Genomic DNA, 27,994 nt, shown 5'->3' on the forward strand with positions numbered 1-27,994 from the left:
TCTGACTGTTACTTAAGTCCATCAGTGCTTCATTTCCCACTTTAAGTATCAGTGCTGTGTTCCTTTCCAGTCTCTAGAAACCTCTTCTGAGTTTCGAAAATTAAGCATATTACCAAAAAAAAAAAGAGGCTGTTTTCTTAAAGGCTTTGGAATGAATTTCCTTAAGACTTGAAAAATATAAGTAAGTTAGTTAGGTGTATTAAATTTGTTGGTCAACGTTTTTTTTTTTTTGGTCCTGAATTCTTCTTTCCTTGGAAATTGTGAAATCTAATTTCAGTCTGGTCACAATCATTCTTTCCCTGTATCAGGGAAGGCACCGAGTGTTTCAGCCTTTTGCAACGCGTTCTCTGCTCTTCATCGCAACCGTGAAGTAATAGACCTGTGTTGCTCTTTAAAACAGCTAGAACTGAAAACCATGCCTGACTGTCCCTGATTCTACAGGTTTTTTTTCTTCTAACCTTTATGATTTTTATCTCTCTATGCCTCAGTGCAAGGTTGCTAGCATTTTCTGTTTTCCTCGCAGAGTGGTATGTTTTCCTTGTTCCCATAGTAGTGCTACAGTCATCTCAAGCTGACTTCTTTTTGTTCTGCTCCACTTTTTCTGTTATGTAATAAATTAGTTCTCTCGAATGTGAAACTTGGCAGAGTTAAAAGGTGGCTGGTGGTTGGTAGTATACAAGTTCATGGGAAGGAACTTCTACTTTTCAGGGTTTTTTTTGTTTGTTGGCTTGTTTTAGCTGACTTGTAATTTCTTAGGCAGTTAGGCCCTCAGGGGAGAAGTTTATGATACTTGCTTTATACCAGCTGGCAGGTGGAGGTCAAGGGAACAGATCTTATATTGAAAATTTTCTGTATCTGAAGCCATCTGAACTTCTGAAGTACTCTCTGGTTTTTTTTTTTTCAAATCTGACTTGACTGTTTTTTTTCTCCTTTTCTCCCAGATGCAAACAACGGTAGATTTTTGTGTGTAAGAAAATTGGAATATTTCTTCTTTGTTTCACTGATAGGATGGTAGCCATCCTAATCAGTTCTTTCTGCTGCTTTGCAGAAATGGATCTGGCCTGATGCGCTCTCCTACTTCTGGCCATTGAGTGCTTCATTTGTTCATTTGTAACAGCACTAGTTGTGAAGTGGTTGAACGCTTTCCTCCCTCTGTGTTACATTTTAGTCTACTTGCATATTAAACACCCCAATTTCTTTAAATTATTTTCCAGCATATCACCCTTGTTTCTTTCTTTGGTTTCTAAATTGTTGACCACTTGAAAGTGAAGGATTACTATGGTGGTCTTAAATGAGTCTCCATTATACTTAAGTCACAAGAAAGCAGTGCAAAGTATTTTAGGTATCAAAAGAGAAAGTCAGGAATGTGGTCCATAGCCCTTACCTTTTTTTGCAGTGGTGTTATATAAAAATTTAACACTCCACCAGCAGTTGAGTGTTTCATATCCTATGTCCAAGCACTCCCACCTCTGTGTGGCTGAGTGGTGGAATAATTTTTTCTCATCCCATCCTAATTAGGCATCTCAAACATTCCTAACGCTGTTGCTAGCATACAATATATCAACCTTTAATGAAGCGTGGCTTAGAACAGAAATCTCCCTCTTACCTTTGGCTGGGGATGTCGTGGATGCTGAGCTGGAGAATCATGTTCTTTAACTTGTTTTTGGTATAAATACTGTTCAAGTTCCTTTTTGTACAATGAAACAACTGAGTTTCACACTGTCAAGTAGTCTAATTTTGTATGGTTTGACCGTTATTTCGGAAGATGTGGATGTAAATCAACTGGAGTGGAGGGAAAGATCATATCTCTGTGACATCCAGACTGGTATCCCACCTACTAGATAAAGATACGGAGGCTGGCCCTTCTTCGGTTGTGTTTGAACTAGGTTGCTGGGGGAGGGTGTTGGGTGCGTGCGTGCATGGTGGTGTGTGTTTGTTTGAAGTGGAAGATTTAAGCACTTTCAGGAGTGTTCTGAGCTGTGAATCACAATCTAATTACCATTATTGCCATCTATAGTCAGGTGTGAGACACCTGAAGAGTGCCAAACACAGGCTATATCTCTATTTTACATTTCTGGTTAGGCACAGGTGACTGCCCAGTCAGCTCATGGAGAGTTTACATTCCTGGTTTCAGAGCAAGAAATGACCCAAGCTTTAGATGCTGTAATACTCAGTGTCACAATCCTTGGTGCTGGTATGTTTTAGCTGTTTTAGATCAGTGCTCATTTCGTCCTGTTGAATGTGCTGAGCTATAGACGATAGCTCCATTTGAAATTACATTTTCTTTTAATCCTGAAGCTTCTAGTCCAGCTTTACCACAAATAGATTTTGTTGTTTAAATTAAATGTATCAATTAAACTTTAAATGGTTGCTTGTTTGAAAGACAAGGTATACCAGTTGGCTGTTACTAGCGATGCATTAATACATTGGTGCTTTCATCTTACTTTTGAGTTCTAAAGTATAGAAATGGGAAGTAAACTTTAGCAAATACTCTTCTTCACCTGATGAAGTAAAATTCTGTTATGGAGGAGAAAAGGGGAATAAGAAAAACAGCATTCTAACCAGTCGACTGAGCAATTGACTGGTTGTTAATTTGTGTTCATGTGTGTCTTTTTCCCTGTCAGGTTTCCTGGCATTGCTCTTAAAGGCAAGAAATATAAACCACTCTTTGAATATTTTATTAAGGTAAGATAAGTCAGTCTGGTGTTTAGACATAGGATACAAAGACAGAATGTATTTCTTGTTGTTTTTTATATATATAAATATTTATAAACATATAAAGTCTTGTTTCCAAATAACAAATATCATGCTGTGTTAAGGCAGTTTTAACTCCTAGTGAAAGGTTAAACAGAAGGTTGGCTGTTATTTCTTTATTTTATTTATTTATTTATTTTAAGTTTTAAATATATTCAGAGTAAGAATTCACTGATAAACACTAGCATGACTTCAGGTTACAGAGAAATTCCCCCAAAGCATTAATGAATAGGCAATATTCTCTCAACTTTTTCTCTGGTGAGCTTGTCTTCTGTTTCTTTAAGTCCACAAATTTTGTATTCACAAGAGAACGAGCTGACTGTGGATAATAGTCACAGACTTGTAGTATTTTCTATTGAAGAATTAAAAGCTTTTGCTAGAATAACTGTTAGTATTTCTGGTCTTCATGGATGTCCTCCTGTGCAGCATTTAAGTGCTGCATAAATCTAGCATAGTTAATGATAGCACCACAGATGATATTAAAATAAGCATAATAAAAGAGGGGGTAGAGAAATTATGTATAAAAAAAAAATCCAGATTTAGAAAATTAAATTTTTCGAAGACTTTAAATAGATTACAGTACTGCTGGCCAAGCACCTAGGGATTCATTCATTTGTGACTACTGTCTGTTCTGAAGTATGTGCTGAAGTCAGCAAAGGTGAGAAAACCTGTAGGGAGCAAGGCCTATTATTTCTAGAGAAGGATCAAACACATAGGTGAATCTGATAAACTAAACTGCAGATGTAAAAGCTGGGAATACATGACTTTTTTTTTTTTTTTTTTTTTTTTTTTTAGTACTTTAGAGAAGCTGATTGGCATATACAACTTTTTCTCAGAATGGGTTTCTTATTCTTCAGGACAAGCCAGACCTGATATTCTGTAACGAATCTGATTCAGCTGTGATTGTCTGCAGTAATTCTTCTTACTACTTTGTATTAACTGAGCAACAGAAAATAGCTCCTTATTCTTAATTATCTACATACTGAACACACTGCAGTTTTCCAGATTAGTTCTTCCTTTTTTTTCCCTCCTTTTTGCTTGATACTTACCACCTTCTTCTCTGGAGGAAATAAAGGAAATCTATCACTAAAAGTTAACTTTTTCTGTGATTAGAGGGTATGGTAGACATACAGAAGTCTCCTTGCCTTCCCCCCCCCCCCCCCTTCTTTTTTTTAATATAGAATGCCTGCAGCTTTCTTGATTGTGGCCTCATTTGTGGGAGCCTGTTGATTTGTATTCTGCCAAGCACTGAACCGTGTGCTGATTCTGGGCTTGAAGATTAACTGGCTCCATGAGGCTTTCTAGAAAGGTCTTAAGTTTAATCATAACTGATGGTGCTTAAATGACACAGACAAACTGGGTGTCTTGGCTATGGGAAATGGTTGCATAACATTAGGTTTATCACTCTTTAATGTGTGTAATTTATTTCTAATACAGCTATTGACTGTTGAGGGAGGCCAGTTCTATGTAGCTCCTCTGTGTTCTAAGAATGCATGTTTTTGTGTTACAGTGCAAAGATAATGGTGCCTTTACTGTGGTAGTAGACAATTATGTGAAGGAGGAGGAAGGCACAGGTGTTGTACATCAGGCTCCCTATTTTGGTGCTGTGAGTATATACTATGTATTTATTATGTTGCTTTTGTTCCAAAGTCTATTCCTCAGCCTTTGATGCTACTACGAGCTATGTGTCAGGGTGACCATGATATTTAAAAAATATATATATATACACGCAGAATACAGAATTGTATTCCCCTGGGCCATTTCCTTGTATGTACTCTTGTCTTTCATGTGCCAGGTCGGAGAGGTTAGGTGTCCATTGTTTTGGTTATTCGTGTCATATGTGAAGTGGACTCACCACTGTATCTTCTGAGTGTCATTGCTCCTAGCTTTTTAAAAGTCTAAATTCACGACTTCAAGAAGAAATGACCTACTGCACTGATGGAGTGAAAATGTGCTATGCTAAGTCGTTCTTTTGGATGGTTACTGCACTTCTGTTCAGCATATTACTCTTCTTCTGTGCTTCGGTTTCATTACTCTGTGTATTTGGAGTGCCAGAAAAGAGTTTGAGTGCTTTAGTACTGCGACTTTATCCCTTGGTGTAACAGGATTTTGGTGTATTCTGTTCTTTTTTTTTTTTTTTTTTTTTTTTTTTTTTTTCTGTCCACTAAGATATTTTATTGTCCTTCCCCTCAGTTTCCTCTTTCGAAGGTTAAGAGGAATAGCTTCTCATAGATTTCATCATTTCAGTTCTTAGATGCAGGAATTATAGCAGTAGTTCAGACTCATTGTTCTTGTCAGAGTCCTGTCTTCAGCCATAATCTAAAGATGCCCTCAAAAAACTTTGAGACCTGCCGGTGGCCAGCAATTGGTGATCCCTGAAGCACACACTCTGTCATTGTTTGCAGAAACTGTTGGCATTAATTGTAGACCCTTTTTGTTTTTATATGAAATATCCTGTCCTTTTTCTATGTGCTTTTGATGCATTTTTTCTGAAGGATGCATCCATTTTAATGTTTTGTTTCCCTTATCAAGGTGAAAATTGATTTGAAGACATGTCCCCACATAATACAGCTATGATAGCTTTTGCCAAAATATAAGCTACCATACAATATCAGGTAGCTTACAGTTATTTCAGTTCAAAAGAAATCAAAATGAAAAAGAAATAGCTCACAGAACAAGACAAACCTTCATAAAAACCTCTTTGTATCTCCAGATTAACATGACACTAAAACTCAGCAGCTCAGGCCCTTCTTCATGTGTAGGGTTTGTCTACAATTAACTTAAAACTTTAGTAATATTTTAGTTTGCATAAAGCCCTAGTTTGTAGTGACTGCTCTGAGTGCGAGTCACAGAAATTTCGTAGTCATGTTGCTGTTGCACTCTTTCCAGTAAGTTCAAAAAATACTCTTTATTTTGTTATAAGAGGCTGCAAGTAAATCTTGTCACTTCAGTTTCGTTGTTTTTTTTTATTTTTCAAATTTCAAATAGAAAAGCTTTGAGTTATTCTTACCCATGAACTCTCAATAGCTTTTCCTTCAATAATTTTGTGGTGACTGTGTGTGTGTTTGTGTGTATGTGTAATCTTTTGAGAGATCTAATTGTTACAGGCTTGCAGAAGTGAATGCTGATTTCTGTCCTGGAAAGAACTTAAATTCGTCTTAGTCTTTTTTTCCAGTGGAACTTAGCATTTGTGGATTTCTGTATGTGCCTGAATGTGGTGTCAGTTATGTTTGCTGAAGCAAACCTTCATTAAAACAAGTGGCAGGTCAGTCTGGAAGGCTTTACTTTCAAGTTTGAGTTCTTCAAAAGAAAGCAACTGACTGTAGAAAACCAAAATAGCGGAGCCCTTTGTGTATATCATTGGCCACATCAGCAATGCAAATCAAACTGTACCACCTCCTGACCTGGGTCCTCTGAAGTGGAAGGTTTGTTATTATGTTTTAGCTAGATCATCAGTGTGCCAGGCTTTGATGTACTCTTTGCTGGCTGCTTCTTCAAAGCCTTTTACAGTTCGCTGCCAAATCAGGGTTGATGTTAGTGCTGTCATCTGGTCCACGTTTTAACACTGCACTCTGCTTGCTATATCTCAACAATAATAGCTGATGAAAGCTCAACTGAGAAGTGGCTTATCTCAGTTAATCCGTTGACTGAAGTAGCTGGTTGACGAAGAGGAGGCTGAATAGGCGTCATGGCTGTCCACAGCATCTGAGAAGTGGGAAGAGGCTATGGTCTGTAGAGCGATTGAGTGCTATAGCTGAAGTGGTTTTTAATTTCTACACGTAATGCCTTAGTACTTGTAACAGCTGACTTCACTATCGCTGTGGATCAGTTTCATTGTGTCCTGTAGAGTAAAATGTGGGTCAGCTGGCAAAGTCTGCCAGATCTGGCTTGAAGGGGCTGGGAACCACTGGGACTAGTGGGTAGTGCTGGAGGTACAAGATGAGGTCTATCACTTAATTGAGAATTACCATTGCTGTGACCACAGAGAGGGTCTAGAAACCCTGTTTTGTCACTCAAAAGTTTGGATCACCATTATTTGTTAGACCTAGGAAAGGAGAATTCTGCTAGCTACTGAAACATTTAAACACTTGCTGCTGTTATGATTTCCTTGATCAAGCTGGAAAAATTGCTTTAGAGTGCAACTCTGTCCAATAGCTGCTGTGTCTTCGTTTTACAAAAGGTAAATGAGCTCTAAGCTTAGAGGAGGCTGACAGTTCAACTGCAGCCGGTTTTGACAGACAAGGTCACCATAGGTTCCATTTGACGCTAGACAAAACTACAGTTTTTGTGGCCAAAGTCTGTTTCTCCCCTGTCTGGTCAGATCAGCAACGCAAGAACCTCTAAAAGTCAAAAAGCAACCTAACTCGATGCAGACTTAAGACCTTTTCTTTGAGGAAGACGAAGCAATTCTGTGAATGCTGAGAGCATTTGATCTGCTACCGTTTCCACCAGCATTGCCCCCCATCCAGACCCCAATAATGTTCTGTCACCTTCAGGGCAATAAAATGGGAAACCTGGAGTGATAATTGGGAAGTCATGCACTTAACCTTGACTTCAGACTTCGTCACTTGAAACGAAAATCTGAACCTTCCTATTCCCCTAAAATTTTGTTTTGCTCTTTTCCTTTCTGCGATACTATTGTTGCTTAGTTATGTTCACGGGAAGTTTAAAGTGACCCCTTCTCCTCCTGCCCCCTTTACTGTTACAGGTAAAAATTAAAACTAAGGCTGCGGTAGTGTCCATATGTGGTATTTGGTCAGTACTGTGTATAGGCCAAGAAGGATTGAGAAGCATAGATTTAAAGACATTAGATTACTAAGATGTTTAGAAAATGGGATTTCTTATGTTGAGTTCAGGAATTAAATTGATTAAAACAAGCTCCTTATGAAAAATGCCACATAGGCTTGTGCATTATACAGAAGTTGGTCTTTATTGACTGGTAAAATAGTATGGCATAATGGTTGTCAGTTCTCTTACTACGTAGCAGTAGCCTGAAGCTGTTGACTAGCTGTGTGTGTGTGTGTGTGCATGTGTGTGTGTTTGCCTAGATATATGTGCAGAAGCACACACACATATCCCCTCTGCTATGTGGGAGAAAATGCGTGTACTCAGAAGAAAATGTATTTGTGATGAATAAAAGTGCAATCCTTTAAAAAAAATCTTTTCCTATGCATGTTTTGGATTAGTGATGATTATTTTGCTGTTCTTGTCCAGTCATTGCATTTAATATTTAATATTTAATTTATATTTCCAGGCGTGGGTATTTTAACCAGTATTTTAGACTTCTAACTTCCTACTTTTCTCCATTGTAGGATGATTACAGAGTCTGCATGGATTTTAATATTATTCAGAAAGATTCTGTGCCAGTTTGTCCTGTTGATGCATCAGGCTGCTTCACAGCAGAAGTGACTGACTTTGCCGGACAGTATGTGAAGGTTGGTGACTTTGGAGGAAGTATATTACTACTTTATTTGAGATAATGTTTATAAGTGGTAGAAGTTCTTGTTTTTTGTTTACCTGAATAGCTTTGTCTTCAATGTGTCCTTGGTATCTGGAAAAAAACAAAATGTCTTTTGATACTTGGGACAATGTCAGATTTGTTTTTTCTACAGTATTCTACAAATAAGGAATTTGAAACAAGCAATATTGTAATCTAATAATGAAAGGGAAAAGAATAGAAATATCTCTGGTTCATATCTCATGTAGTAAGAGTTGCAATTTTCTCCTTGGTTCTTATGGAAATGTTATATATGTAGTCTGTAGGTCTGTGTGCACCGGCAGGTATTGCCTCTAGAGAATTTCTGAATTCACAGATGTCAGGGAAAGGTCTCCGAAGTAATTAAGTTTATACAATTCTTGTTGTATTAAGTGGCTGGTTAGAGGAGAAAAAACAAGTCATATCTCCCCAGTTGTGGGAAAAGTTGCCATGTGAATTTACTTGTTGATGGATGCAAGAGTATCCATGCAAAGGGAGCACCAAAGGAACTCCAAATTATTATAAGCAAAAATCAATAGAAAGGAATGTCTCATTAATTCTGCGTGCTCAGGAAATAAATTGTTTTTAATCAGAGTTTCCCACTGCTACAGTTGGATAGCAAAGCACATTCATATAAAGGCAGTTTACAGAAGAAAGGCTTAAAATCTGGTTTTATCAAAAAATCTATGTATATTTTGATTTTTTTTTTCACTTAATGTCTTGTTGACACTCATTTGTTCAGCAGGTTGTCTTTGAATATTAATGCACAACTTTCACTCCTAGCTTCGAATGTCAATCTCTGTAGTTAGTAAGGTGTTATAAAAGGTAAATCAACTTCTATAAATGTGGTCACATTAGAGGAATATGGTGTTGTGAAGCCTAAATATTAGGTAAGAGGCACATACGTGGCTGCTTTTATTGAGTCTTCAGATTTTTTTTTTGACAGGATTTAAGATATGACTTAATGCGAGTTCTGGTTGGTATTAATACTGCAGATAATTTGTATTTTATAGGTTTTTTTAATGTCAAAACACAGTTAAGGACAAGATGGGATTGATGCTATATACCAGGATTTTGGGAGCAAGTAATTTCTCAAGTTTGAATGTTTTGTTATAGCTCATCTGCAGTAAATGCATAAATTGTATAGAAGCTTCTTTTTTGTGTGAATGTTAGACTATTTGTAGGGGTGTGTGTGTGGGTTTTTTTTTTTTTTTTGTTTTAATTGGATAGTGAAGACCAATCCTGTAATAGCTTACTGAAATAGTGTAAGTTATGTTCCAAGGAAATCTCTTTATTCTGTCTTTTTAGGATGCAGATAAGAACATCATTAAATTACTGAAAGAGAAAGGCAGACTGATTCACAGCAGTAGTTTTAAGCACAGCTATCCTTTCTGCTGGAGGTAAGGAGAGAAATGCATATGGCTTTCAGATTGAGGGTTGTAACTGAGTAGTTTCATCAAATTTGTCTCTTTTGTCCCCTCCCTTAACCTCCTTATACTTTTTTTTTAACAAGGCTAAAAGTACCACAAGTCAAGGCCATTGATTGAGAGGGGCTTCAGTTTTGGGTGAAAATCCAAATAAATAAGAAATTCAATATAAAAGTTGAGTAATTTCTTTTTTAAAAATGAAAAAGTTTAGTAGTCAGTTTTAGTAAGTATATTGTATTGAAAACTTTTGTTATAAGTTTAAGAAACACTTTAAAATGTGGTTTAATTTTTGAAATATTTTGATAGTCATATGTGATGCATTCAGCCCTTGTATTGATGTTATGGTGATAAAAGGTTTTCTCCATACCTACCTTTAATGCTACTAGGTAAAGTGCTTTAGCAGTGAGTATTTATCTTTGCTCTGTAGGAAGAATAACCTTTGCTTGCCTTTCAATCGTATTCCCCCCTCGTGGCGCCCCCCCCCCCCCCAAAAAAAAAAAAAAAAAAAAAAAAAAGAGCTACCCAGAGGAGGGAGGGGAAGTACTCTTCAAGTGTTATGTCCTTGGTGAGTTTGGACAGGTTTTGATAGATGGTATTCCAAAACCAAACAACAATTGTATTTTTCTTATGTAACAATTCAAATTGACAGTCATGGGCTTTTGAGACAAACTAGTAACAGAAGTGATAATTCTGTAGAACATACTTAATCCTGCCACTCTGTTGACATTTTTGTTGATTGATGATAAGTTGCAGGCAGCACCTAGCAGCAAATTATCTGGTGGGAAGAACAGAATAATGGATTCTACTTGAAAAGCTCATTTCACTGCCATCAGAAATCAAACCATAATTGGAATATGCTAAAAGTAGAAGAGTAGTTCTTGACTTCGAACATCATTATAAGTTATTTTGATTAATGTAGGAAAACTTTGGAATTAGACTCTGCTACTTAATGTACTATTGTTCATGCTTTTCCCTGAAACTAGGCAGTTGTTGAATTCTGAATATGTTGAGATACTTTTTTCCTTTTATGCATCATCAAGTGAGGGTTCTTCTTTGCACCGTTGTCTTATTACTGTGATATGTAGTTGTTTTCTCTCAATTAAATTTTAAAATTTAAAGGAGAGGAAAGTAGAGACAGCTTAGTAAGTACATAGGGGACAGTTTTCAGTTAGAATTTCCCCTTACTGGAATTGCTGAAAAAGGAGATCATGGACCGAAACCAATCCATGTACATTTGAGATCATGATAGTCTAAATGCTTATATGGTCTAGGTAGCAGGTAATTTAACAACCCTAAAAGATAGCAAAGGTAGCAAGCGTGACAGCTGTCCATTGCAGCTACTACCTGTTGTTCTATTTGGAAGCAATATTGGGAAGCTCTGTCATTGACAGAAACAGTTTTGTCTTTTTAAGCCACTTGAAAGCAAAGCAGCATTCTTTCATAGCATTTGGTCAGTTATCTATCATTTGTTTCTTAAATTACAAGCAAATGGGGAAAGAATAAGATGACAATAATGCGTTTTAAACAGCTGTGCAGTCCAAAACAAATATGAAAAAACTTCTGGGAATGTATAGTGTCCACAGAGAACATCTTTTCCAGCCTTTGTCTTTTCATGTGTAAAGAGTTCTCCCCTCCTCGAGGGAACAGTAGTTTTATGGCACTGCCTGTCTTGCTGTTCCTGATAATTCAAAATCTTATATGTGATGGTAATTCATCATTCTTTAGGACATCTTAAACAAGATGCTCAGTAAAACTAACATACTTTTGAAGTACCCTGTAGTTTGCAGTATACTTCCTTTTAACTCTAATTTTGCTGCTGCCGGAGGAGTTAACCTTTCCCTGTTAAATGTGTTAGGACTTAAATATGAGAAGCAGAACTTATTGGCTTAATATGGTTGCTTTTGATAGAGCACTGCTATGTTATTATTGCTTTGAGCTCTTACCCTTTACAGTAAAGTTAGTCATAGACACTTTAACTCTTAAAAGACACAAAGTGTAAACCTTATATTTAAAAGGAAATACCTTCTAAAATACAGTATCAAGAGAGCATTATCAGACTGTATGCAATGTAATTGCCTTTTTAAGGTTTTAATAACCTTTGCTGTGAATTTTCTTTCTTCTGCTGGTCAGGCAGGTATACCATTAGGAAGTGTCTTCACAGTAATTCTAATTTACATCATAATCTACAGTAGTTTGTGTATTTCAAATGAGTATATAGATAGAAGTAAAATGAGCATTTTAAGTTCAGGTTGTTTACAATAATGACTTCCTGTAGGCGATAATGGTAGCTTCTCAGGGCCTTTGGTTGCAAGTTACTGTTCAGCAAGTGTATTTCCAAGATCTGAGGCAAACTGGCTTTAGGGGGGGGGAAAAAAAAAAAAAGAAAAAAAGAGTAATGCTTTGAGAAACGTTTTTTGCAGTACGTTGACATTAAGGAAAACTGAACTTCTTGTTGAAATCTGCATTGTTGAAGCTGCTATGTAGCAGCAGATGAATTCCTTCCCCTAGGCCTCAATCTCCTTTTCTTAAGATTGCAACACTGAGATAGATGTGAGCTACTAGAAATCTCTGAACTCTCCTATAATGCTCTTTACACACTATTTGATTACCAGATTCTTTAGAAGGGTACATATTACTTTTACATGCTCTCAAGACTTCAAGACACAGTATTATGGAACTGCCAAATAGGAGACCTGTTTGAGTCCTCAATACAGTCAGATCCTTAAAGATATTGATTTTACTAGGTAATTTAGGGATTTTTTTTATTTCTTCTTTATTTCTTCTTCTGCTTATCTGGATCTTTTCCTTTCATCTCCCCCTGGTATAAGGCATTCATTTAGTTAGCTCTGGGCACTATTACTCCATCTTTATGATTTATTCTTTTAACCACTGCTAGTAAAAACATAGCATAATGTTTTCTAGCTTTTCAGGTTAGATATACACAGGTTTAAAAAAAAAAAAAGAGTGCAGAATGAACTTACCTGGAAGGCTGAAATTGAACTGATTTCAATACTTACTGAAGTTGATAGTATCGTTATATGCAGGTATATAAAATTCCAGTATAGTTTGAATGTTCTCATGATTTCTCTTGCTGTAAAAACTCATTAAATTGCTGGGTTTGAAGGATTTTTTATTTTTTTAAAGAGTTTTTAATATAGTGGTTCATGTAAGTATAAGGATTTGTGTAATAATAATAATAGTAGTAAATTAAGAAACACACCGTTTGTTAATGTGATAATACTTCAAGTAGTACAATTAAATCAATCTGTGGAGAAGAGATTGTGATGTACAATAATGCATTTTAAAGAACACGTTTATAAATACCATAGCCCTGAAAATGTTTTTGTTTGTTTTGGTCTCTCCCTCAACATCTTCTCTTAGGTCAGATACTCCGTTAATATACAAAGCTGTGTCAAGTTGGTTTGTGAGAGTGGAGCACATGGTGGAGAAGCTACTGGAGAATAACGCACAGTGCTACTGGTAATGTCTCTTGCATATATTTGTTCTTTAAAGAAACAAAACCCCAAAACTTTCTCACCTTCAATGTGCTAATTTTGCATCGTATTTCCATTCTGTCTTTCTGAATCAATGTTATTGGAATGGGGCTAGCAACTAGCTCTGAACAGTATCTTATCTCGGGCTTTATGAATGGGCCTCAAAATCTGCTTCATTGCACGAGTCCAGTGCGTGAACATGGTTGTGCACTCTTCCTTACTTGCTTCTGAGAAGGCATTCTTTACTTGTATAAAATCCCATGACATACATAACATATTTTAGTTTATAGTTAAGACTGAGTACGTACTAATAATCTACAATGAAATATATTACAAGATTATAAAGAAGTATCTTCAAATCCTGTGATACAACCCTAGGAAATTCAGTGTGAGAGAGAAACTGCAAAAGAACCTCAAATGAGGAAGCATGGAAATGCACAGTTAAGCCACCCAAACAGGTTTGCTAGAGAGGAGTTTAGGTAGCTAAACTCTGGGTATTTATGGTTTCAAATTAAACTAATTTTTAGACAACTTTTTTCTCTTCATCTGGGTATTACAGGATAAGGTTAATACTTTGTCATAGGTGCATCTGAAGAGCTTGGGGGGGGGGACCCTCAAACACCCCCACCCCCCAATTTTGAAAAATATGTAAATTCAGAATTTCAGAGGTTTTGATTAAAAATACACTATTAGTGGCAAAAAATAAATCTTCATATGCATATAAGGAGCCTGAAAAATATTTGTGTGAAACTTATGTGAGAAGAAATAGATAACAAATAGTTCTAAATAATTTAAATATATTACTGAATCGGATATAAGAGGGAACTATTAGAGATGATAGCTATTTTGAGAGTGCATGGTACAAGCACACCATAAACTTGTCTTCTTCACCTTCATAACCCTCACTTTTCCACAGCTTGACCTGATACTTTCCCTCCCTTCCCTGCCAAATAGTCTGTGCCTGGGAAGTTGAGATGAGATGGTGAAAAGCGTGGAGGCTCTGTCTTTGTTCAGTTGTGCTGTGTGCCGTTTCTGTCCTTCATTCGTTCAATACAAGGACCGCAGCAGAGGCAGGATTCTGCTGCTGTGTGCCTCTGGTCTGCAGCTGTATTCGTGTTAAAGAAGGTGACTCGACTTTTAGTGGACAATTGCAGGTTATGCTGTGTTTTTTTGTGGACAATGGTTAGCAATTAAATTCTCCATGAGCAACTTCTGCGTAACTGCTTACCTGGTACAAGCACTGTAAATGTTGCAATGTGTGACAAAAGTTTAGTGATCCATGATACCGACTATCCAAAAATGTAGTCTTGCTAATTTGCAATAAGCACATGCTTGATATGCAAGAAGACTTTGTAGATTACTAAGTGTTGCTTTCTGTTTTCCATAACAGAACATACTGTGATCCTCCTTTTGGGGAAAAATAAGCTGGAGAGGGGGTGAAAGTGTTTGTTCTTAGCTTTAATTAGCTTTCTCAAGATGCTTTTACTGTTTTGATGACTGACAGTAGACCTGCATACTTAATTTTCACATGCACATAAGAAAAATATAATGACCCTGTGAGGAAAAGAAAATGTTTGAATAGTTAAGCTAGTTTTGCTTTTCCAGAGACAAAACTTCAAGAAGAAACTACTAAGAATGACCTCCACTCATCCAGGAGGTATTTGTAAGAATTCATAAATCACTTTCACCCTACTTCATCTTCATATTTGGACCCTATGTGGGTGTTGATCAGTGGGGATACAGTTGGAACCACATGTGAGAGTTGTCATTGCAAAGATTAGTGAGAAGACAGCATCGTTAGTATGCCCTGATGGTTATATTAATTGGTAATGTTCAGCGTTCTTAAAATTAAAGCACCCATTGTCTTTCAAGCAGTTTTCTTTGAGTTGCAACCTGATGCCATAGTTGAACATAAAACTGCTTCCTTGAGACTGCTTTCAAAACAGTATGATTTTAGTGATTTTAAGAATCCTGTTTTTAGGAGAGATGGCCACAAATAGAGGAAGATCATCAAATTATTAGTAAAATCATAGATACATGTTTCCAGCATGTGAATTCATAATAAATAGTTTGAATGCTTGATGGCTTTTGTTTAAAAAGATGGCTTTTAAAATACAATGTTTTTAAAGAAAGGCTGTTTGCTTAAGGTTCTCTTTCTATGTTCTTCACTGATGTCAATTTTGTTTGGGGTGTAGCTTCTTAAGCCAGCAGTCCTTAATTTCAATTTACTTAGATTTTGGGGACTCTGTTCTTCCCCAAACCTACTTTTTTTGTATTTGAAGAGACTTGATCTCTTGAAGTGTCAGAGGACTAATACCTAGTTTTTTTAAAAAGAATTATTTTTGGATTCTCTGGGGCTTCAGCATGTCCTGAGAGAGAGAAAATTGGGGATAAATGCTTTTCAGACTATATTAATCTTTGGAAAATGAGTTTGACTGTGTTGCTTTCTTATTACTTTAAATGACTGATAGGTATATTGTCCCTTAAGAGTAGCTGCACTCCTTTTAGATTTTTTTTTTTTTAATGAAATAGATTAAACATAGATGGCCAAACTTTGCAGCCTGATTGCATTTCTAATTAGTTTTTTAATGAATTAACATACTGCTAATAAATTTTGAGTGATCATGGCTCTAAAGCCAGCAACTGTATCTTCATTTTTGAAAATGAACTTAGCTATAGCTTACAAGAATGACCACATGAAATAGTGATTTGTCAGTATCTTTGTAAAACCAGAAACCAAAACAAAACCCCTCTCTTCTTTCTCCCAGCCTTATTCTGATCAGAGTGAGAAGCCAAGTGTGCTGGATGTTGCTGACAAGGTAGAATAGGAACAGTAATAAAGAGCCTGTGTTTCAGGCTTTATAGTCCCAGATCCCTACCAAATGTTCTCTTTACCACACAGCTGGAAGAAGAGGTAACAAAGTATTGGGAATCTTGTATTCAAACAGCCTAACACTATTGTACTTGAGCTAAAGAAGGGCAAATGCCGCTGCTTCGCGGTGGCGGCTGTCCTGCCGTGGTTTCCCGTGGTGGCGGCTGTCCTGCCGTGGTTTCCCGCGGTGGCGGCTGTCCTGCCGTGGTTTCCCGCAGTGTCAGTGTGGAGGGCTAGGTGCGGGTCTGAGTTGGGTCCCTGTTATAAGTGCTCTGGGATCCAGCCTTAGTTGTTTGTGTTAAAACTCTGTCTTCCTATAAAATGATTTGTTGAAAGAACATTTCCTGTAATATAACCACAAATAAGTAACTAAACCGTGATGCCTTAGGTTCCTGTGTGCAATATAGGGCTAATTTCTTACCAATGCAGAGTAAGGAATAAGTTAGTGTAAAGCCTGTGTAATTTATACTACATTTGTAAGTTATTTTAACTCACACTTCCAGCAGTGTGTGTAACATTTTAAGATACTGATAGGTTGATTTTAAAAAAAGTGCATTCTGTAGACTGTCTTGTATTTAAATTTTAGGTTTGAACACTTTTTTTCCTTTTAACCCTCTCCCCTGAAGTTCTACCTCTTTAACTTCTTCTGAAAGGCTTACCGCTGCTTAATTACTAGTTTCTGCTGTTAGAGACTATTGCCCTGTTCTGACATTGTTTACCTTAGAAGTACCGCACTTAATGTGGTGGAGAAATGACTAGCAATGAAAGGAAAGCAGGTATGAAAGGTGGTAAGTGACTTCCAACAAATGAAGCCTTTTGTTCTTGCGTCTTCTTAGCACTGAAAAATTCAAACTTCATAATAAAGAGCTTGATGTGTTGGTCCTTAGCTAGGATGATTCCTTGACTTTAAGAAAGAAGTTTGTGATGAATTAATATATTGTAAAGAACACAGGCATTCGGCATTTTTGCTGGAAGTTAATCTCCTGTTTTAGGAGTGTGAATTTGGCACACTTCCTGCCATTTCTGTGTGCAGAGCTCCGAGAGCAGGTGTTTTCACATCCATCAGTTAGTAATCAAACAAATTAGTCTTTTGAGATGCTTTTGACCTTGGTCTTTCCAGTCTTTGGCCAGCCTTCTTCTTTGCTGAATGGCAACCTGTCCTACCCTGTTGGAAGCTTTGATTTAATCACAACTGACGCAGGTCTCGCGTCATACAGGCTAATTGGTAGGGAGTGCAGAACATGGGCTGTAGGGCAATGGAAAGTAAATGTTTCCTCTTTTCTCCCAGATCTGTTAATTTTTGCACAGATAAGAAATACATCTCTGTAGCAAGGGATGCAGGAATTTAAGTCATAAGATAATTGAATAATAATGTGGGAAGATGAATTGCCTTGTTCCGCGCGCCCACTCTGGTTTTCTTGGGAGGGGGTGGGGTGGGGTTTGTCCAGTAGAATGTTCTGTCTTTCCTGTTTTAATTGGCCACTTTTAATTGCATCTTATATGGAGTTTTATGGTTATTTTGTTCTTTAATATGACCATGAAATTGTCACTCTTCCTTTGGAGTCACCGATTGCACTTGTCTCACTCGGGAAACAGGAACGCAAGCTGGGTGCTCTGCAGCAGTCACTAGATGGTAGCATTTCCCGAGGAAAAATGCAGGCTAGATTCTGTAGTGTAAGACAAAAAAAAAAAAAATTGCTGCAGGGAGAGCCTCATGTTCGTCAGTGCAGTGCAAGCCAGAAGGTTTTATTACTGTCTGTTATCAGACATAGTTGAGGATTGGAAGTTTTAAGGCTTGTTCCGATTGATTTGGACGGCTTGTGTTCTACCACATCCTAATTTTGCTGTTTCCTCTCAAAGCCTTTTGAGCAGCAACAGCCAGTTATGTCAAATATCCTTTCATCCCTGAGGAATGGCCACCAAAAGCTTGTTGCTTATTAAGTGAGGTATTACTTGAACCATGTCAGTTTGCTAAGCAGATATAATACCACGTTCTTAGGCAACTAATTATCTGTGTTTGCAGTATGTTGAATGTCTGCCACCTTTATAGCATTGCAAACATTTATGTAAGTTGAAACAAATCCTAAGTGGTAGTACTGTATATAGTATCTTGTGACCATAAATATTACATATGAGTATTCCATAAGAAAAACAAGAAAGCTAAGAAAATAGGAAATGAGAAAAATAAAAAAACTAAGCAGGAAAAACAACAGAATAAAAGCTTCGTTTGCATTGATTTCAGAGTGCAGGGGGTTTTGCCATCATTGCTAAGATTAAGAATTTTAATAGCAATTAGCATTGGTGGCAGGGTCCTACAAATATAATAGGTATCAGGATATGTGTATCACTAAATTGGAGGTTAGGGCTTCACTTAATCTTGACTTGTCAAGCAGCTGTATGGTGCTGACAGTATGGTTGTGATGCGGTCTGCAGCAGCATTGCAGTCTCAGGCTAAAGTGTTTGTTGCTATGGGAACCAGGATGAAAGAGTGAAGAAAAACATTGCTAGATCAAAATGATTGAAAGTACTGTTAATTTAACAAATGTAAGCTGCATATAAGCCAAAAAATTCCGTTGCACTGGTGGAGGCAACCCTAACTGCCGTGGGGTGTGTGCCTTGTCTACCGTTGTTATAAGCTGCCCTGACTTGGGGAGGAGGAAGAGACTGCTGCAGTGGGGAGGCTGCGTGCTTTGCCACCCCCGGGCTTTCCTCTCTCCTCCCCTTGCCCCCACCCCAGGGCATTTAATTAGGTTCCTGATATAGCATTGGCACTCATTAAAGTGTCAGAAGGGCATGAATAGTTGCCTGTTTTATCTCCTTGAATTAAAAAGCATTAAAAATCAATTTGAGGGTGTATTGAAGGAGACTTGTTATTAGAGTAAATTAACATAATGGAGTTTAAGACTTTTAGTCTTCTAAGGATTGGTTAATGTTTGAAAAGAAAATAAAATTCTATACCTAACTTAAAAAATAAACTAACAGGTGTTATGCTGTGATTTCAAAGAGATCTGTACATGTTTAGTTGAGTGACTTGGGATAATTATTTAATCAGCGTTGTTTTGCTGTTGCAACTCAGTTATATCCTGGAAGAATAACTTCCTTCCTTCCGGATATATAAATTATTTCTGGTTTCAGGAGTCGCTTAAAGAATTACTAGCTTACCGAAAGAGAGGACAATTTTGGGATCATCTTCTCGGATTCAAACATGTCAAATGCTGGGTGCTAATCTGGTGTTCAGATTCCTAATTTAGATTATTTAAGGTAGTATTTTGTTTATCAGCATTATAGTCTAACTCTTATGTGACTTTTTCTCAAATAATTTGTAGGCTAAGAGCTTCCTTCAGTTCTTAGGAAGTAAATCCTCTCCATTGTGTAAAGTTGCTATGGTTTTTTTGAAGAATGTCATGAATACAATTAGCTGATGAGAGGAATACCGAAGAGTGAGAAGGAATTAGAATATCTTTTGTATGAAATCCCAAACAACTTTTAACATTAAATTGATGATAAAATGTGATGTTTCTGCTGTGGCAATATTTGATTCCTGCTCTGAGATTGGAGGTGATCCCTCATGCTATGCTCAAATGCCTGTTTTGCCTGTGTGACTTGGATGCTCTGTAGTACGCCGACTTTGAAGACAAGAGAAGTAGTTATCTGTTTTAGCTGGCTAACAGATTTTGTTGAAAGGACTGGATTTTCCTTTTTTGCCTTCCTGTTTTCTTTATCAAATGGAATTCTCATTTTAGATTCTTAAATTTTGAAGAAGTGATGGGAGACGCTAAGAAAATCAGTAGCTACCCAGTGAAATGGGATCTTGTTTTGCACAGCAGTTAGTGTTGCATAAATTTAGCAAAAACTAAGATCTGCCCCCCAAAATGGGAGCAAACAGTCAAAAATAGATATTCAAATTTGGAGCAGATTAGTAATTTTTATCAACTCTTAACTTACTCTAATACTCTTACTCTAATACTAATAACTCTTAACATATGCTAATGTATGTTCATTCAGGATCTTTCTAATTTATGGTATATGAATCACTTTTTATTCATTTGTGTCCTGAAGTCCAGTTTCGTGAACTTTTGGACTACTGAAATGTCTGTATCTTGAAGTTTTAGTGCAATATATTGAATAACAAGAAAATAGAAATGCCTATTATCCTGCACTATTCTAAAGGTATGAATCAAGAGCCTCAAAACCTGCTGAGACAGCAGTCTCCTTAACCTTGCTGAAGGTTTGAGAAGGAAGTATGGAATCCTATCTATCACTTTGCAGAGAAATCTGAAGGTCAAAAATAACACAGATTGTAAGGCAGTTGGGAAATAATAATAATAATAAAAAAAAAAAAAACAAAAACACCCTGTTTATAACAGCACTGTTTTAGGGGCTTTAGCAGGTTTAATTTAGGACTGAAGCCAGTGATTTGATTTCGGTTGCAAACTCTAGGAGCTGTTTGAACAGAGTCAGACCTCATGAAAGGTCAAGCTGCAGCATCGGCGTCGTTAGCAGTGGGTTGCTCAGTGCTGACTGTGGCACTAGCCACCCTGCTCATCACCCCAGACTTCAAAGTCAGTGCAGTCATCAGCATACAACTAAAATCTGTGCTTTCAAGCTGAAGGAGGTTTGTGACAAATACCTGGTGGTTAACCATGAAAAGTGTATTTTAGCATATGTTAAAACCCTTTTTTGTATATCTTTGTGTGGTAAATACAAATATTTATCTGGGTAGCCTTTGTGAGGGTCTGGGTGTTTTCTTTCTTTCTTTTTTTTTGTTTGACACTTTGGGGGTATGGTGGTGGTATGGTTGTTTGCTTTTGGGTTTTTTTGTTTTCTTTTGATGCACAGAGGTCAGCGCGTGTATTTTGAACTGTGCAGCCATTAATTTTAGAGGGACTATTTTAGCTTTGGGCTAAGCAACAGCATCAAAAGTGATTCATAGCTTTATCATAGTCTCATCAAAGTCACAACTCTGTCTGTAGTGTACATTCAAATACAGATGGAAAAATTGATGGGGGATTATGAAGACAACTGTGGACTGATGGATTAAATAGGATGTAGAATAGTCTCAGGATGAGGCCAGCTATCTTCAGTTAGAGCATGGGAGAAAAGGGAGCAGGATTCATGTGAAGGCAACCTTTAAGGAAGCAGCATTCTTCAGTCTGGTGAGAGCTGGTTTAAAAACAAAAACAAAAACTTTCTGCTAATGCTAAGAAATCAGTCATTGCTTTGTGTTGGCTGGAGAATAAAAAATGCCTTCTTAAGTAGTAGTAAATATCTATGGGGAAATGTTATCTTTACTTAAAAGTTAACAAGAAAATATCCTAGAGAACAGGTTAAAAAAAAAAACAGCAAAAAACACAACCCTAATAACACTAACCTGTAGTTGCCCTAACATAATGATCACATATTAGTAATGATATTGTTGGGGGTATTCTGTGTTTTGCCTTCTCAGCCTAATAAAATATCTAAATACAAGTTGCCTCTAATATTTTATGGTAAGTCAGAAATGTCAGACTGAGTTATCTGTAGCTAAATCTAGTGAGACTCAATAAAAGGAACAGGCTTAATTTTGAGAGCTGCGTGACTGGAAAGGCTGTCCTTCGGTATAGAAGTCTACCTGCGCTTTTTCCACACCGTAGGCTGTATCTGCTACTTAGTATCCGAGCAGCATATATAGATAGCATCTGTGTGGTGGTCAGAACAAGTTGTTTTAAGTAACTTTGAGCTCAAAATGTGTTTGAGATACAGGCTCTTTTTATTTTATTTAATGGCTGTGTAAGTGTTATTTCTGTATTGCACCTCTAAACTGGCAACAAATCATTGTTGCAAATGTGGTTCATAATAGATGAAGTGGTTCGTGTTTTATGTTCCACTAAAAACTGACAGAGGGTCAGACAATTTCACCAGAAGAGGTAAATTACGGGCTTTCATAGCTCAGAGAGAGAGAGAGAGAGAGAGAGATCTCACCACTGACATTTTCATGGTTAATGTCCACTTTGGGGATAAATTAATATTTCATGCATATTTTGAGGAGGCAGAGTCAAAACTCTTAGCATTTTAATGTCGTTGGGGGATTGTTTCAGCCTCTAGCTATGTTAAATGAGACTAATAATTTCAGCTAATCAGTGTCTAACAACTTCTGAAAAATGGAAACTAGTGTAGGAGTGATGTAAAGAGAAGTTTTCCACATTAGTGGAATGTTAGTCAAATGCTAATGTTCTTAGTACAGTTTCCACTGATGTTTGGAGAGAGGGTCTCTTAAGGTCAGCAAGAAAAGGTAACAGTGAAGATTCCCACTCTAAAACAAATTGTGAAAGCCTGTATGTATTTCTGAATTTCAAAGCAGAAATGTTGATGTTATGTAAAACATCCGTTTGAGTTTAGAATCTTTGTCATATTATTATTGAAGAAATGTTACAGAAGATAACTTTGGAGTTGAAAGTATGTCTAGAAATAACTAGTAAAGCTCGGGGACTTAAGAATGAGATTTAGTATCTCTTAGTAATCTTTTAACAATAGGATTTTATCCATCTGAGACAACCTGGCATCAAGAAGTTTTTAGACCTTGACATGGCATCCCAATGGGTGAAACTTTTAAGAGATGGTGGCTTTCACTTCCATCAGTAGATTTTGAGGGATGCTTGTAATTCTTGTTTTGTATATCTCCCTCTGCTGGGCCAAGTCCTACTCTAGATTATGTTTGGGAATCCATTCTTTCAGTTTCTTCCTTTAAATGCTTCTTTCATCTCTAGCTCTTACTCTTGAGGCTGATCAGTGATTAAACATCATTCCTTTAAAAAAAAATTGGCAGGAGGACAAGAGCTTCCAAAAGCGAAGATATAATAGTCCGTATGTTTTCTGTAGTGCAGGTGCTCCTTTCTTTTTTAGAAATATTAGGTCTCTGAGTCCATCTCTTACTTTGGGAATGGTGCTTCTATTTACACTGGAAAAACAGACTGGAAAAACAGACCCAGAAAACCTTGCCGTAGTTTGCTCATTTGTATTTTCAGCGCAGTTACAAAGCATGCAGCAAAGCCAGAGTCTTTAAGCGTGAAAGTCTTTCAGCATTTTGTAGCAGTTGCTGGAGGTAGATTGTCTTGAGTCACTGTTTTCTATGTTTGTTTTCTTGTCCAATTCAACTAACACAGTCATTCAGAAAACATCCCAATAACCAATTCAACATGCCAGAAGAATAAATAATCTGTGGCACACGTGGAGTTGCTTTTGATAATACTTAGATATCTAAATATTCCCTTTCATTATACCAGCTGTATGAGTACTGAAGATTTCTGTGTAACGTGTTTTTACTTATGTTTCTTAACTTCTGATTTTTTTGTATTTATGTGTTGGCTTCTGCATTTCCATATTTTTCTACCTTCATATTATTTTCAGCGTTAAAGTGAGGAAATTGTATATGATCCCAGAATTATCTTTAGTATATGTTTCTAAAATATTTGCCACTTTATTTCTTTTCACTCAACTCTTCCTGTTTTGAAAATAACATTATAAGGAGCTGGAAATCGGAAACAATAAGTACCATAAGAGGTACGCTCAAGAATCTCTGTGCAAGTATCATCTTCTCTCCTTCTTCAAATAATTGGTATTCAGTATTTCCGGAAGATGAAAAGATGGCCTTGTGAGAAGCACAGTTATAATCCATTTGTTGAGAGCATCAGTTGTTTTCTGTGTGCATCTTTGTAAGAAATAGGTTGAGAAGAAGTGTTCATTCTGAATGACTGAAAAGAATGTTGGCCCTGTTGTGGATAACCAAAACTCTTGGCTTCAGATTTCTTATTTGCCTGCCTGTGGCAATGCTGAGAATACACAGCTAGGTTTAGAGTGGAAAAACTTGTTTTACAGAATATGTAAAAATATATTTTTAGGAAAGTTTTCATTTTGACAAAACAGTATCAAAATTATTTCTGTTATTTGTAACAGCCTTCTGGATTTGAATTTTCTGAATTCTTGTGTAATTCTTATCTTGTAAGTAAATTTCATCAAAGACTTCATCTGAGCACCTAATTTAATTGAACTAATGCAAATAAAAGATTTTCTCTATTAAACATGTCTATATCATATATCCCAGCTTCCACATATGCAAAAACTCTGAACCTCATGGCATCTTGAAAGTGTGCAAGCTCATGGATCAGGTTCTCTTCCCATCTGTAACATCATGTATCTGGGTATGTGGCAGAGAGTGATATAAGGGTAAACTTACTACTAGTGGTTTGAGGAGCTTAAGTACAATCAGTGCATGTACACTTCTCAGAAATAACTAAGACCTTTTTTCAAGAAAGACACCATTATCTAAATTTTTCAAGAGAATTAATCGGAATGTAAAAATATCAGCTCCAAAATAATGCAGGTACTTCTGGAAAAGTTACACAATCCTGGTTTCATTTGTAGTACTGTTAACTGTTCATTCATAGCTTTTATGCCTCTATGACACTACACTGTCTTAATACACCACAGCTTCACTGAAATGTGTAACTCTATGACTAAACAGGGCTTGAGAGTATTGTAGTTATTGATGTGCCCTGACTTAATGAATACGTTGGTGAGCATTCAAGTTCCCTAGGTTCCTTCCTTTGAGCCGCTGGTTTGTTTGAACGTGGTCTGCTCAAATGAGTCTTTAGGGATGAAGAGGATGTGCTGTTGACCTCAACCCATTGCTTTTCCTCATCTGCTGTATAATCATTAAGTAAGCAATTAAATACTTGCTTTCATCATAAGAGAAAATAAATAATCAGTTCCTAATCAAACCATCAGGTCTTTTAGCATATCCAAGAAACTTGCTAGGCATCAGACTGTGATGTTACCTTTGAGCTCCAAGATGCTTTCATATGCTGAATATTTGTTATTAACACTTCTCAGAATCCAGTAGTGCTCAAAAAGAGGGTTTTTTAAGTAAGCACTGACACTGGCTACGTAACTTCTGTAGCTTACTCAAAGATCAAAAAAGGCAGAAGAAATATTTTTGCTTCTTTTGTAGTGAGCCTTTAAGTAGTAAGTAGAATGCCTTGCAATAGCCAATGCATTAACTTGAACGTGCCCCAATTCATGCAACGTTCAGTAATTACCTTGCAATATGTAAGAAATGAAATATAAACATTGCTGCTATTTTTCTTTTAGATTAGATGTAGTGAGAAAAGAATACTTTTCTTATTTCCCTAATAGGGTTCCAGATTTTGTGAGGGAAAAGCGTTTTGGGAACTGGCTTAGAGATGCGCGAGACTGGGCTATATCTAGAAACCGGTACTGGGGAACACCCATCCCTTTGTGGGTCAGCGATGATTTTGAAGAGGTGAGTAAGAAAACAAAAGTTTCCAATTGACAGAAAAGCTTCTCTGTGTTATGAATTGAGTGCTTAGTTTGATAGACTATCGTAATATCTTTGGCTTTTGCAGTCTTCAGTGCCTACTAATAAATCTTAATTGTGTGTGTGTATCTATAATGATTAGATATGTATATCTGTGCATGCGTATGTGTGCACTTATACATATTTTCCTCACTTTTGTTTGAAAATTGTAAGCTATTTTTCTTGCTTTTTTCACATTAGAGGTAATGTGATCTTTCCTGGATGAATTTTCAGTAATGGGAAAACTAATAAATTAACAAATATAGTGAGAAAATGATAAGGAAGAGATTTTGTAATCAGTCCTTCCAGTGTGGTTTTGAAATGCTGATACTCAGTTACTTAAAGCCAAACAAATTGCTGAAGATGTGAAAGCCAGTCTGCCATAGTAGAATGGTGGAAATATATAGTGGTAATATTACAAGTGTGAGTGGGGCAGAATGTACCACTGTGAATCTGGTAGAATGAGGAGAATATATAGTCGTAATGCTACAAATGAGTTTAAGCTGTAATGTATCTTGCAGTTGGTAGCATAAACCTAATTGCACAAATGAACGCATTAACGATTTTGGTGATGGTTTTTTCTTCTTAGCATCAGAATACTGAGTTTTCAGACTGTTTCTCAAGGTAAAATGGGGCTTTTTGCTGTGTGGATTAGTTCTGTTAGACACATGATAAGTTTTCCTTGTGCTGGAAAGAAGGGATGGTAAGCTATGTTAAGATACCCATGGAAGAGAAATACAGATGGCAGCATCCCAAGTCTTTGTTTATGCTTCCCTTGATTTGAATGTTTTTCATCGTAGACATCAAGACCTCAAATTGGAAAGCATATGCCGGAAAAAGTATTTTACTGTTTTAAACTGTGCTATTGCTTAGATGTGTACCGTGAAGCATTTCTATCCCTTCTTCACTGGAAATATGGCTGTTGTACTGGGAAATACTGAAGGCGGGGGAGCCTCCTTGCGGTTATGGTTCAAGTATCTAAGAAAACCTTGGTATTTAGATTCTGTTTGTGCTATCAGCATGTTTGTAAATTGCTGTACCGGAAAACCAGTTACTTCTTTCTTGTATAATGGTAAAGCTTAGTTTGAAGGCTGACAGCTTATACGTAAAAATTATGAATGTTAAAATTACAATCCTTTATTCAGTATAATAGATTTTTTTAAGATAAAGTGTTTAGTTTTATGCTAAAGTATTGCAAGATTTTGTTCTACAAGTGAAAAGAATTGTGGAGAGGATGTGTTATTCCCACACACTCACTTCTAATAATATTTCATTTGCTGTCCTGTTTCCTCACTTCAGTGTTTCTGTGCGAATGGATTTTTTTTTTGTTGTTCTTGCTTTTCTTAGGGTTGGTTTATTTTTAATAACAGTATAATACTGAGTTTGGAAGAGTAACCTGTCCTTTGAAATTAAGTGCAAATATTCCTCAGGGCTTGGTGTTCTGGATAATGATGAAAATGCCAACAGATCTATTGTATCTTTCCCCATGTATTATAAAATTCTGCTTACTCTAGAGACTCAACATCGTGGTTCAATAGTCTAGTCTGACTTCTGGCCACATTAAATTTCAAGTTAGGTATGTTTTTATGTTTGTTCCCTTTTATGTGGGGGGGGGGATATAGCTTAAAAACTAAGTTTTACATTGGGAATGGATGTAGGACTTAGTCTGAGATGTGTCCTCGTAAAAATCATATTCACTCAGAAAACTCCTGAGTTCAGTTTTAATGTGGCCTAATATCACATGAGGCTGCTGAGCCTCCTCTGCATGTCTTTTCCTCAAAAGAATAGTTTGCATATAATTATGGTAGGCATATTAAATTCTGGACATGTTATAACAATTTCTTATTTAATATACAGTAAGGTGAATTAATTGGTATTAAAGTGAACTTTGTTACAAATCAATATCTAGTGTCCCACAGTTTTATTTTAGCTTTTATTTTAGTTTTATTTTAGCATAATTATCAAGTAGAGACACATAATGGAAGGTAACTCCTTGAAGCTTGTGTTTATTACTCAGTGCATTTCTGCAGACAGTTTATAGTTTAAAGCTCTCAAGTGTTAATGATTTTCCTGGGTAGGTACGCATCTCATTTGGAGTAGATAATAACATTTTTTTAATATAGCAACCAAGTTTATAAAGCAGACTGGTTAGTTTTATACGACCTGCATGCAATTGATACTGTTAAATACTTAAGGTTGTTAACAGAAATTCTCTTTGACTGGTTCGTAGTGCTTTTCATTCATCTAAAAACTGCGAGCCCCCCACTGGTTTTGGTGGGCTTAGTCTTCGATAACACATTTGGGAATGGAGGACTCTGGTCGTGCGCTCTTTAAGTGTGAGGGAACTTTTTTTAGGTTTGTTTCCAGTCTCCTTTGAGCCTGTTCTGCTCTGGATGGTCGTGCTGTTCCCAGGCTGCCACTTCAGGCTGAGCTTACCTATGGTTACCTTCACTAATTAGTCTTTGGAAACTTCTTTTTGAAGATCCTAGAATATTTTGCTGATATGCTGATACACTGAGTGGATATCTGTCTGTCTGTCTTTCTGTCTATGAACACACCTGATTCTTTGATTATAAGTTCTTAAGAGGTCTGAAATGACAAACCAATAAAAGCAAATAT

At 36.7% G+C, this 27,994-nt stretch overlaps 1 protein-coding gene across 3 annotated transcripts in view; it reads left to right on the plus strand.

Annotated features, from left to right (window-relative positions):
- Nucleotides 1-27,994, plus strand: part of IARS1 (isoleucyl-tRNA synthetase 1) — a 108,135-nt gene that overhangs the window by 28,187 nt on the left and 51,954 nt on the right. For all 3 annotated transcript variants that reach the window (XM_064518810.1, XM_064518808.1, XM_064518809.1), the window contains 6 exons: nucleotides 2,625-2,685; nucleotides 4,265-4,360; nucleotides 8,067-8,189; nucleotides 9,539-9,630; nucleotides 13,039-13,137; nucleotides 25,195-25,321. In XM_064518810.1, coding sequence (XP_064374880.1) covers nucleotides 2,625-2,685; nucleotides 4,265-4,360; nucleotides 8,067-8,189; nucleotides 9,539-9,630; nucleotides 13,039-13,137; nucleotides 25,195-25,321 — 598 coding nt within the window. The remainder of the gene's footprint in view (nucleotides 1-2,624; nucleotides 2,686-4,264; nucleotides 4,361-8,066; nucleotides 8,190-9,538; nucleotides 9,631-13,038; nucleotides 13,138-25,194; nucleotides 25,322-27,994) is intronic.

This window comes from Dromaius novaehollandiae, chromosome 12 (genome assembly GCF_036370855.1).
Source record: "Dromaius novaehollandiae isolate bDroNov1 chromosome 12, bDroNov1.hap1, whole genome shotgun sequence".
Classification (NCBI taxonomy): domain Eukaryota; kingdom Metazoa; phylum Chordata; class Aves; order Casuariiformes; family Dromaiidae; genus Dromaius; species Dromaius novaehollandiae.